This window comes from Mesitornis unicolor, unplaced genomic scaffold (assembly GCF_000695765.1).
Source record: "Mesitornis unicolor isolate BGI_N332 unplaced genomic scaffold, ASM69576v1 scaffold36830, whole genome shotgun sequence".
NCBI classification, from domain to species: domain Eukaryota; kingdom Metazoa; phylum Chordata; class Aves; order Mesitornithiformes; family Mesitornithidae; genus Mesitornis; species Mesitornis unicolor.
In genome coordinates this window covers 5,558-17,676 of record NW_010160938.1, presented here as the reverse complement: position 1 = coordinate 17,676, position 12,119 = coordinate 5,558, and the positions used below count along the sequence as shown (strand labels likewise).

The window sequence follows — 12,119 nt, the reverse complement described above, 5'->3', positions numbered from 1 at the left end:
GGCTGCAAGGGCAGAAGCAAGTTTGCTGGGACTGTCAGTTGCAGGAGACCCGGTGTTTTCTGAGCCAATCACTGGCCTGAAAGATCTCCTCACTGTCTGGAGGACACTCGGGGCCCAGCTGGCAGTGCTGACTAGGACCATCCTCGCTACCTCCTTCTGAATGGCTGCGTTCTCCTGATCACCCTCCTCAGTGAACCCTTTCCCAAAAGAGACGGGTGTACCATGTTCTCCTGTCAGTAGCTGTGGGAATGGGTTCTCGCTCTGCTCCAGCGTGAATGCTGCTGCACCATCGGAGGAAAGGGGTCCTCCCCAGTAGAGGACCAAGGGTGCAGGCACAGGGGTGTTCAGCCCATGACAAACTTGTGCTCCTGTGCTGCTCATCACCCTGAGTGTGGAGTGAGCTGTGGGGCTCACATGCAGGCACCAGCAAAACCGCAGAAAGCCAAAGCATGAGCTTTGTAGCTTCTGTTGTGCATTTTCAAATGTTCTGCGTCTCACCCTAAAAAAACTTCCCGGGAGGTAAACTGACCCTCCCGGTGTTGAAAGAAGACCCATCACTCCCTTTATCCTATTAAATACTGGAGAGAAAACAGCACATGAGGTGAAGAAGGCTGAACATGGCACCCAGGGCCTTCTCCTGCAGGTACTTTCATGGCTGAAAGCAGCAGCTCTCACCACAGGCAGGACAGCTTCCTTGCACGGAGCTCACTGCAGGCATGAGGCTGATGATCCTCGCACAGAGCAGTCCGACTCAAGTCCTGTGCTCCCCCTAACTGGGGCTGAGTGGCTACAGAGACGCTGAAGGAGTCGTGCTTGAAGATGATCTTCCCAGCAAAGTGGTTGTGCTTCCAACTGTGCAGGGCACCAACCCTGGGAAAGTGAGTGGCATGAAAGACGTCCAGTGGCCAAGAGCTCAGACAGCCCTTGGCCTCTTCGGCTCAGTCATGTGTTGTTCCTACAAGAGCCTGCAGCTCTGTGACAGTGGGAACTGCAGGGACAGTAAAGCAACAACAGCCATTACATCAACACACAAGGACCAGTGCATCTGCTTATGGCTTAATTTGATTTCTGTAAGTCACTAAACCATCCATGTCAGTTCTTACAGGGGGTTCAGACCCACCAGGTGATCTCCCCTTCCTCCATCAGCTCACTGTGAAACCCAGATCCCTCTCAGGACGCTGCACACAATCTCTGCATGAAAGCTGAAGGGGGAAAAGCCAAAACAAAGCTGGACGCTGGTGGAAAAGCTGCCAGCCATAGCAACAGGCAGGCAACAGGGCCATGGCAGGAGGACATCAGAGCCTCTATCAGGTGAGATCATCCAGTCCAACCCCCCTGCCAGACCAGGATCACCTATAGACCAGGTCACACAGGAACGCGACCATGTGGGTTTTGAATGTCTCCAGAGAAGGAGACTCCACAACCTCTCTGGGCAGCCTGTTCAGTGCTCTGTCACCCTCACAGTGAAAGTTTTTCCTCATGTTCACATGGAACCTCCTATGCTCCAGCTTGCACCCATTGCCCCCTGTCCTATCATCTGACATCAAATGATGTCAAATGGAGATATCAAAAGAGATTATGTGGGAAGAGTTACGTGCAGATGTGGTGGTGCAGGATCTGGAGTCAAGGGCCGGCCTTGCTTGTCCTGTGAAATGAGAGGGCTGAGGGGAGGAGGTGAAACACAGGACAGGTATGGCTGGGTGAGCAGGAGACAGACGATCCTGCCACAGGCATTTTGATGAACTTGGCTGGCAGAAGGGGAGATGGAGGCATAACTCCAGTTTCAAGTGGGACTGAGAACAGAGTTCAGTTCATAGCAAAATTTCACCCAACCAGCAGCAAACACACAGATGTTGGAAACTGCTCAACACCACTGAAGTTGACAAATGGGCATCTAGAAGCATTCAGTGCCAACAGGATTGAACTGCATCATGAAAAACAAAACAAATTAGTTCTTACTGTTTCCCAGCATGCAGTTCTGAGAAAGTTCACCAGACATCACTGAGGAAGGCCAGCAGCAAAGTCCTCTTTTTGTTTCATGTAAGCCTCTATCTAATCTCAGGTTGGTTTACGTCCTCTGACCTGGCTGCTCCTGCTCTCCTCACAGCTGTGGTTCCCACATCTGGGGTGGTCTCCTCCTCAGCCATACCCACCTGTACATGGGTTGCCTCAGCCTGCTGTCCATCCCACAGGACAAGCAGCAGTGTATGCATCAGTCCGTAGGTGTTCAGTCTCCTTCAGAGGACTTGGTTTCCAGTGCTCAGTCTTCTTTCTGCCTTATTCCACAATGCAGCCTTTGCTTCTGTGTCCCTGTGCACGCAAGTGCTCTTGCTCTCCTTCTGTCTTATTACCTGAATTCAACTGTGATGAAAGCAGTAAAGATTCAGCCTTCACAACACAGGTCACAAGCAATCTTAGATGAGCATATTTTAAAAGCCTGCAAACTATTGGGCTGCTAAGTGAATTAAGAAATAAATCCCAAGTGTTGCAAGCTTCTCAGCTTGCTTAGCAGAGTAAAATGCTCTAAGCTCTGGGCAGCTGCTTTGGGGACACTGAATAAACATTTTCACAGAATCACAGAACGTTAGGGATTGGAAGGGACCTCAAAAGATCATCTAGTCCAATCCCCCTGCCGGAGCAGAGGATTTTAAGAGCTTGGTGCATCTGGCTTTGCAGATGCTGTCACACAAAGCTGCAGACCACATGTGCACTTGTCCACTTACTGGTGGGACATGGATACTTCTACTGGTAAGCTTTCACTGGCCAAAGGGAAGGAAGGGGAAGCGGCTGGCTGCAGTGGTGTAGGGTTAATCCTTGCAATGCTACATGTGCTGTGGAAGGCAGCACCTTCCCTGTGGCAGCTAGGTGCAGGGAAGTGTGTGTGTGTACTTCTGCACTAAATGAAAACTCGCATATCACTTGGGATGTTTGTGCAGCCTAACTCAGTGCAACACAGAGGTATAAGAACAAGTGTAGGTAATAAACTCAGGAAAGAAAAAAAAAATAAAAATTGGGATGTTCATTTACCAGGGATAATTAGAGCACCACTAAACTGACCATATTGCTTCCACTTCTAAGCCAGCTCAGGAACCTCTGCATGGCACTTCTATGACAGAAATAGATCTGCAGGAAGACATTTGCTCCTCCCACCTTTTCTATGGGGTATGTGTGGAGCAACTATGTAGGAATAAACTCACTTCAGGTGTCCTACATTGATCCAGAGAGGCAAAAGAAAACACTTGCAACTCAATACGTGTATTCTCGAGAAGGAATTCATTTAATCACATACACTTTTTCTTGTCTTAATCAGAGTTATTTGTTCGTTAAAAATCTCACATTTTATCCATACTTATTACATTGCATCAGAGTAAAATGAGGACTAACATTTTAAAAAAGCATTGCAGTTATATATTAAAGGCCACTGTTCTTCTAGTAAGGGCTTTGCCTCACAGTTTAGAGTTAAGCTGTGTCAGCATCTTCTCGAGCTTTATTGCCAGTGCCATGTTACCTTTGATCTTTAATTTTCCTGACATGAAGGCCAGGGTTGGCTTTAGCTTACCTAAAAAGAAGAAACAGAACCATCAGAAAATGAAAAGGAGCTGAAGACAGCCTTTGCATGCAAATATGTAATGCCACCACAGTGAGACTTAGCAGCTGTACTGCTACCAAGTTCAGCTGTAAAAGCATTGCATGTGTAGGAAGCAGAGATCGGAGATGTGCAGAACAGAAGTCCAACAGATTGACTCAATTATTTCTGAAGCTCCACTGGCTGCTAACATTTCAATACCTGGTTAACAAAAGCAGTATAAGCTTTTCTGCTCTTCCTGCTCACAGAACAGAGGCGTTCAGAGAAATCCACGGGGTTCTATCCTGCAGTTTCACTTGAGCCACAAAAAGCCAACAGTGCCTCCATCCCAGGACCACAAAGCCAGGAGGCCACCTGTTTGCCCATCAGCAGAGGTTTTCTGGGCAGCAGCACCTGTGTCCCCTGACAAAGGCCTTTATCACTCACCTGTGAACATCTTCACAAAGTTGGCACTCGACAGGCTCATGACCACGTCAGCTGGCACAGGAGGCTTTCCAAAACCAGCACTCCCACTCTTGGTTTTCAGGTCGATATACCAAGTACCACCTCCATCACCTGAACAGACAGTAGGAAGAGGTAACAAGGCAGCCTTAAGTGCCATGCCCCCACTATTCCTCCCTATCAGACAGCTGCTGCCAATGGGGGCAGTTACAAGGTACTGCGTACACTGGTGGTGCTCTACAAGAAGTCACCACTGCCCCGCGCTCTGCATGCAGGCAAAGACAGCCTCTGGCAGATGCCCCACAGCACTGGGGACACAGGCAGAAAAGTCCAAAGAGCTGGGGGCAGCTGGCACTTTTAATGTGACCCTGCGAGCACCCTGTCCATTGTCATGCTAACCCTGTGCGGCAGGGCCAGCACTGTGGCAAAGCCTGCCTGCAGACACCAGGAGTGGCAGCAGCTCCCGGTGCGAGCTGGGGTTGGTCCTGAGGAGCATCACACAAAACAGAACCAAAGGCAGTCCATTTCAGGATCAGCTGGAAAAGGTGAGGGTTCTGTCTGAGAACACTGCTTGACGTTTGCTAGAAGCGGGAGCACAGGAAGGTTTTACAAGTGATGGTCTTACCAGATAGCTCAAACTGAAAGACACCCTGAGTAGTTCTCACAAACTCTTCACTTATTGCCCCCTGAATAACTCTGAATGTTTCAGCAACAGGACTGGACTGCTTGGCTGAAGCAGATTCTGTGTTAACCTTCACTCCATCTGCTCCTTCATGCTGGGCACCTACAAGAAAAAGATTGTTTTTCAAAGGCAAAACACTTTTAAATTGCATGTAGAAACATACATAGTGAACCCCATTTGAAGGTATTCAGCCTCATCAAAGGCAAAATGAGTCTTTTCCCATTTCACTATAAATCCTGATAAAGGATGTTTTTAGCACCTGCCAATCTTAACAGATGTACAGCACTAAAGGTAATTTTGCAATGTATTTCACTTCCTAATACATTAAAAGGAAAGTGAAAAGAAAACCACAGCAGAATATTACAAATGCTTACACAACACACTGTTTTCTAACTCAATCCATACGCTCCCAACAGCGCTCAGAAAAAAAAAAGCAAACAGTGTCTTGTGCCTCAAAATACTTCTGCCTTTTCTATCTTGCTAAGAACACGGCTATTTTCACTAACTCTTCTGCAAAGGCTTCTGAGCCGTAAGTGAACCCTCTGCTTTACTCAGCATTATACTATACTGCAGTGAACGTCTGCATTTAACAAAAGAGGACAGCATTTGCAAATTACAAGGCTGATCAAGCTGAACAGCCTCTGAAAATATTATCAAGTCTCTTAGATGTCTTCGGTATCAAAACACAGTTAGGACCATTCTGTGAGTCTCTCCTAAATAACCTGCCTTGTGAACAAACACCACCCGTCCCTGGCAGAACGGCCCCGGTGTGACTGCTCAAAGAGTATTTCCAAAGGAAGGGACTGCTGAGACTTGGCCTTCTCTGCCGTTCTCTTCTCCCGGTTTTCGCACTCCTACAAAAGCTGTTCGGCATTCTTACCTGCTCTCTGACTTCACTTACTACAAATCTGAAAAATCAAACCTGATGCCTTCCTAAAAAAGACTTCTGCATTTCATCTAAGAGATACTTAAACTGTGTAAATTTTACAAGTTTTTTCTAAGACACAATGAGGGCTCTACATTGTGTTATTTTGTATTAATTTAGCAAGGCAGATGATATGCTTCTGCAAAGTATGCTGTTTGCTATTTAATTTCTTTTTCCAGCAATATTTACCTGTGGCCTTCATACTACCACAATTCATATGGTTAAAAATGATACTTCAAAATAAGGCACTGATTTTATACTGTAAAAGTCCTGCAGGAAGTAACATTCTTTCCTTAGCTTTAAGTACAGAGTAATTTCTGTAAATCATACTCTGCAAATGTGAAGAGTTTTTGCCACATAGTTTGAATGGAGTCCAAGCTCTTGGGATAAAACAAGAAAAAAATAACCTGAAATAGAGAGGACATTAATTACTGTCAGAAACGGTTGACTTTTGCACACTTTTTTTCCCCTACCATATCTGTCTTGTTTCATGCTTCTCATGTCAGTTTCAGTATCCAAGAAGAAGTCTGGTATCAGAGGGTGACCTAAAAGGGAGGAAAAACGTTAACAGTAAGTCCAAGTAAAGCTGGACAGCACAAACAGGAATCCATTTTGTAGGAAACTACACCCAAAAAGACATGGCATGAAATTACATGTTTCGAGTTTGGTTCATTTAAAATCTGACCTAGACGCCTCTTAAAGTTGCAATGAAAAACATCTGAAATAATAAAAAAAAAAAAAGATCTATCTCACTAGCTGGTAAATAGTAATATATACATCTACAGTGTAGGTACATTTTCTTTTCATTAAAGCATTTTCTTTAAATTTAATAAGCACTTGATGGTTAGAAACTCAGTGGACTCACATGTGCTTTCCAGGAAGTGCTGTTCTGAAAGCTGAGGCAAGGCAACCTTTTACAGACTAATTTAAGAGCTCCTAGACACAAAACTATAGTAATATTCTCCACAGGGCTTTACCCCCTTCACAAACCTATTTCTCATCCTAAAGATCTGTTTTACCTGGTGCAATTGCATAGACATCAAAATCCTTAACTCCTTCTTCTCGCAGCAGAACTTCATCAATAATGAAGTTTCCAGTGAAAGTTTTTGGTTTTGTTAAAATACAATATGCAGCATCGGCAAGGATGTCCGTTTTCCTGCACTGCTTTTCTATTCCGGATCCTCCCAGCATATCCATAGCAGCTGTGTGTATGGCTAGAAAGTTTGGAGGGTAAGAAAACAAAGCTTTAACACTGACAACATGAAATTTCCATTTCTCTGGCAAGTACAAAAACTTTGTTTTCCTTTCATGAAAAAGGAAATTCTAAGAAGACCAAGCTATGAAATACTCTCAACCAACAAATAATTCTCTACAATCACCAGTAAAAAACAGAAAACTACTAAAGGAACCAACAAGTGGAATAACGGGCAGGACTTTTTATGACATTCACATCCCTCTATCCCTTTACCCCCCTCCATTTATTCCCTCCAGCTTATTCAGGACATGAAAAACTAACAGGAAAACTAGTTTTCTCAAAATGAATCTACGATACCTCAGTCATTAAGAGGTATTTCCTTTGGTGGTTACCACACTGAATATCTTGATGCTTAATTTTAGCCTTGTAATAACTCCCTTAAGATACCAAAGTGTCTCTCCTACGTTAATGAGAAACCAAATAGCAAAAATGCAAATAACTTGTTCAATATTCCACAGAAAGGCTGTGTTAGACCCACAATAAAATCCAGATCTCCTACGCTTTTGGTTGATTTATTAACCAATTCTACCAACTTCTGCACCACTACATAGTCTTCTTTACACTTCCCCTAGGGGAGCTACAAGAGGTATCCATTTCATTTTTCTTTCATCCTACTCTACAGAGGGGCTGTTTGGCTGTAGCTTTTGCCACTTGTCATGTTAGTTTTCCCCTCATACAGTTCTGCTTCATGACTTTTTCCCATCTGCTGTTTAAGACTCAACACTCTGCCCCTAAATTTTGGGACAGATTTGAAAATCCTCTCCTACACCTGTGGTTGGCAGATCCTGATTTCAAAATCACTTTTGTCCTCCTTTCCATGTTCCCATTCCACACAAAGTAACAGCAGCTTTGATGCAGAAATTATCTCAACATCCCCTGAAAAGCGAAGAACAGGGACTGTGCAGGACACACCTGTCTGAGCTGGATCTTTCACCTTCCAGCGTAGGAACTGAGAAAGAGGACAGCAGTCTTCAATGCTGGCAGGGAGATCCTGCCAAAGTGTTTTCCAGGAAAGTGCAAGAGTGGGCTCTTTCGTAGTGAGGATTAACACCTAGGTTTTAATTACCTTTGACCAACCTCAGCTTCTTTTTTTCAAATCACCTGAACTGCACACCTAAATAGTGACGAATAGGTATACTGTACATAGACATAGGTCTCCCTAGGTCTTTTTCTCTTTTTTTAAGGATACGAAATATTGGCCTCTCTTTAGTCCTCTGGAATGTGATCTGTCCTGCAAGATTTTAAAATATTTTCAAAGAACTACCAACAGGTCAGAGAATATTTGACCAATAGGTCAAATGATGAAATGTACAAGGTTTAGTTGACCTGAGTATGATCCACTATTCTGAGGATTCATCAACCTGTTCGCTCTTCCTGGCCCACACTTCTGCCACTTCTCTGCAGTGTCCGCTACAGTCCTTCCAAGCACAGTAAGCCTATGTGCACGACTGAAGCAAAAAGGTTTTAAACGGGTTCTGTGTCATAGTCTGGCTGCAGATTGCTCTCCTCTAATGCACACACAGAGTCCCAAGACTCTGCACACAGTTCTGTCCCAGGATACCTCTGTTTTTCACGCACTCTCTTAGCAATGGGATTGCTCTTTTGGTAGGCTTCCTCTTCACTTTTAGATAAATGGAGAGCTCCTGGCATCTTATTACCAGCATACCTTCACATGGAAAGAGTCAGATTAATCAACAGATACTGGCATCCATACTAGCGCTGAGGCTAATCACATTATTATGAGATTATAGTGAACTGTTTAATTAAGTACTTTGCAACTGTATCTTAGATACTTTAGATCGAAGTTTGTAACTCTCTTTAGTGACCTCATTAAAGTAGTTAACTTTGTCACTTTTGGATAAACCCTTTGAAAGAACTTTTTTTTTTACTGAAGAATTTGCACATTGTTATCCTCTTTTATACTTTTAGATACACATCAGTTTTCATGGAGGCATCACTGACTTATAAAACCTTTGACAGCTTATCTAATGTTTCTAACAGTCTTAAACTGAATAAGCAAGAATGGATACACAAACCTCTATCTGCATATTTTTGATTTTATAGAAAGCTCAATTACTTTTTTAATTACTTTGCAGCATCTCACAGAGAAAAATCTTTTTTTTAAAAAGCACTTACTAGAATATACCATAGACACAAACTGAATCTTCCTGCACTTCCAGGCCTCATGTTCTACAGGATCCTGAAGGGGAACAGGTATGAGCTGCACTGTATAACAAGTGCCAGCTTCTGCAGTGTTATCCTCTCACTCACTTTAGAGCATACAAAGATGTTACCAAGGGGACACACTTGGTCTAAAGCACAGAAGAAAGATACCACTTTCTTTGGTTTGGGGGCTTCCTCCCACCAGTAAGAATGCCAGATTTTGTAGAAGTTTCATTAATACCATCACGAACATCCTTTAATACCAGACCATATGTGGGATGCTGGTACTGACATTTGGAGTGCTGCAGCATATGCAAATATTGGAAAAAAATAATATCTACAACTATGCAATGTAAGAATTACTGTAACTTCTGCCTATAAAGTCTGCCATCACTCTGAAAAATTTCTCATCACGAGGGGTGGACAAACTCTCCCAGCTTCTGTTTTCCCTTGCTATGAAAAAGAGGAGGCCAAATTATTCAGACGGGTGGGGTAAATCACCTACACTGCAAAATAAAAACCTAGTATAATCAGCTGGTCTCTGCAGGAAGACTTCTTTCACTCTCAACAGTATGTTAGGACCCATAAAACCAGCAATTCATTTCCACATTTTTATGTTTTCTCCAGCATATCCAGAATCATACAGAGGTGTTGAAGAATAAGAAAGGTGTGGAAGGTACACATAACATGCCCATGCAGCATGTAAATATGTGCCTTTACAAGATACAGATAATCCTGTAACACCTTCTGTGTGAAAAAATAAGTCAAACAGTAATGTTGTCTGTAGCTTGACACACCTCTTGCACACCTCTGTGCAATGAGATACTCTGGAAACTTCTAGGAACAGGTATTTTAAATATTTTTTCTAAATTTTTAGTGGTATATATCTGGTCAGTTTCATTTATGCTCCGGCAATTTAATCAGCAAAGAATTCTTAAAAAGAGTATTACATAGATGTTTAATAACTACTAATGAAAGCATGCTAATGTTTTTGTGATTCTGTCCAAACCAAAACTCTGAGTGCACAAGAAAGAGCACAGGCAAGACAAATACTACAGAGATGCTTCAGCAAATGGAAAGGGTAGAAAGGGTTACAAACTAGCTGAAGGTAAGTTTGGATCAAAAGGGACACAGTCTAGCAAGAACTAACAATGAAAACCAACACTCATGCAGGATGAACAAAGAATATGCAAAAACACTGCTCAGTCTCCTGAATCGATTCCAGAAGTTTGAAGTACATTCAGAGTAAAATAAAACAAGCTTAGAAGACAAATACAGAAAGCTAACTACTTACGTTAGTATAAATTTTAAAAATCACCTGTTTTAGGCCATAAAGCATTGACAGCAACTTCTCCTCTAAATTCTTCTGCCATTCCCAAGACACACATGGACATCCCATATTTAGAAATAGTATATGCTAAGACAAGAAGTATAAAAACATTAGTTATTTAGTAAAATGAAAATTTTCACTTTTATCAACAGAACTTTTAATTATGAAGGAAAGAAAAACCAAATTATTTGATTGTAAGGAAAACTAAGTTTCTGGGGACAAAACAGAGTCAAAATCTCTCCCTTCTTCCCACCACTCCCAGCTGACACAAACTGTAGTCCTGTCACCTTTTCACTACAAATAAAATGAACACAACGAATATTTTGAAAAAGAAACCTGAAGCCCAACTGTATGGTGGTTTTGTTGTGCTTCTTATACACAGCATACCAACAAGAGTGTTCATTTTTTTCTAGAGGCCTACAGCATGCTAGCTACTAACAACCAAACTAGTATTCTACAGAAAACAAAAAGTGACAGGGGGGGAAGAAAATTCAATATCCTTGTCATGTATCTATTTTGAGAAAGGAAACTTTTGGGGGAATGACCTGGAACTTACTGGAGAAGCTTGAAATTGAAAGGCTTTTTTACAGTTTTAAAATAAGCAACATTAAACTCAAGACAAAATAGGGTCCCTTTCCCACCTTAAAATATATTTCCATTTTAAAAGATAACATTGAGCTTTATTAAATCAACTGTGAAGCTGAATCAGTAAGAAAATAGATTTCGGGATCTCTATTTGGAACAGAAAATATTTTGTTGTCTTAAGAATTCCCACGAAAAAGTACAGACTCACCTCAAAAACATTCTTGAAAACATAAAGGACATAGGAGGCCATGAAACCTGCACTATGTTTACCCACAAAACAATTTATTTTAGTTAGGTACAGAACACTCTGGGGAACCGTTAGTGTCAGTCGCTAAAGACACAAGATCTAGCGTTCTGGTCTGGCACTCCTGCACATCTCACCAGGTATTTACATGGTCCTCAAAAAAATAACAACAGACACCCTGAATGCTACTCACCACAATGATTTTTGAACCACATAGGATTCAGATTCATAGGTGGGCTGAGATTCAGGATATGGGGGTTCCTACTCTTCCTCAAGTGGGGAAGGCATGTTTTAGACCTGAAAGATAGATTCAGACAAATCAGTCACCTCTTATTATATGGAACAGCAGTCACTCCAGTAAAAAACATATTAGCAGACCAGTATTTTCATTTTCATGGAAGTCCAACACTAAACTGAGACCCTTCCCTTGTATCAGTTATTTAACTGATATAAAGAACAATTAAAAAAAAAAAATCTGTCCTAGCTCATTTATTTCAGGCCTAATACTCATTCTTGCTAACTGGACCACATCCTGCAAACAGTGCAGCAGCATTTACTAAAGTTGATTTCCTAGATGCTCAGAAACCATAATCTCCTTTTAGTAGTTCTGGAAGGGGCAACAAAACACAATGAGGCACCAAGTGAAATTAACAGTGCAAAGCATCACTTAGTCATAAATATATTATCTTCTGATGACATATATATTCTCTGCTAAATGGAAGAATCATTGTATCCTTCAACTTAGAATTTCCACATATCTGTAAATCCTAACTTTTACTTTACAGAATCCATCATTTGACTTCATTTCTAGCACTAAGGTACATGTTTGCATTTGATCTCTGCTGGAGGATTTTTAATCTAGCTCCACAGGAAGGACAGCACTGCTGTGGCCTGCACTGCAGGCCTAC

At 42.3% G+C, this 12,119-nt stretch overlaps 1 protein-coding gene across 1 annotated transcript in view; it reads right to left on the bottom strand.

Annotated features, from left to right (window-relative positions):
* Positions 1-3,446: 3,446 nt before the first annotated feature.
* HSDL2 (hydroxysteroid dehydrogenase like 2) overlaps positions 3,447-12,119 on the bottom strand; it is a gene marked incomplete at its 5' end in the record, with an annotated part of 11,390 nt that continues 2,717 nt past the window's right edge. Inside the window, 7 exons of the mRNA XM_010191489.1 lie at positions 3,447-3,559; positions 4,013-4,141; positions 4,653-4,811; positions 6,084-6,179; positions 6,654-6,848; positions 10,371-10,469; positions 11,405-11,508. Coding sequence (XP_010189791.1) covers positions 3,447-3,559; positions 4,013-4,141; positions 4,653-4,811; positions 6,084-6,179; positions 6,654-6,848; positions 10,371-10,469; positions 11,405-11,508 — 895 coding nt within the window. The remainder of the gene's footprint in view (positions 3,560-4,012; positions 4,142-4,652; positions 4,812-6,083; positions 6,180-6,653; positions 6,849-10,370; positions 10,470-11,404; positions 11,509-12,119) is intronic.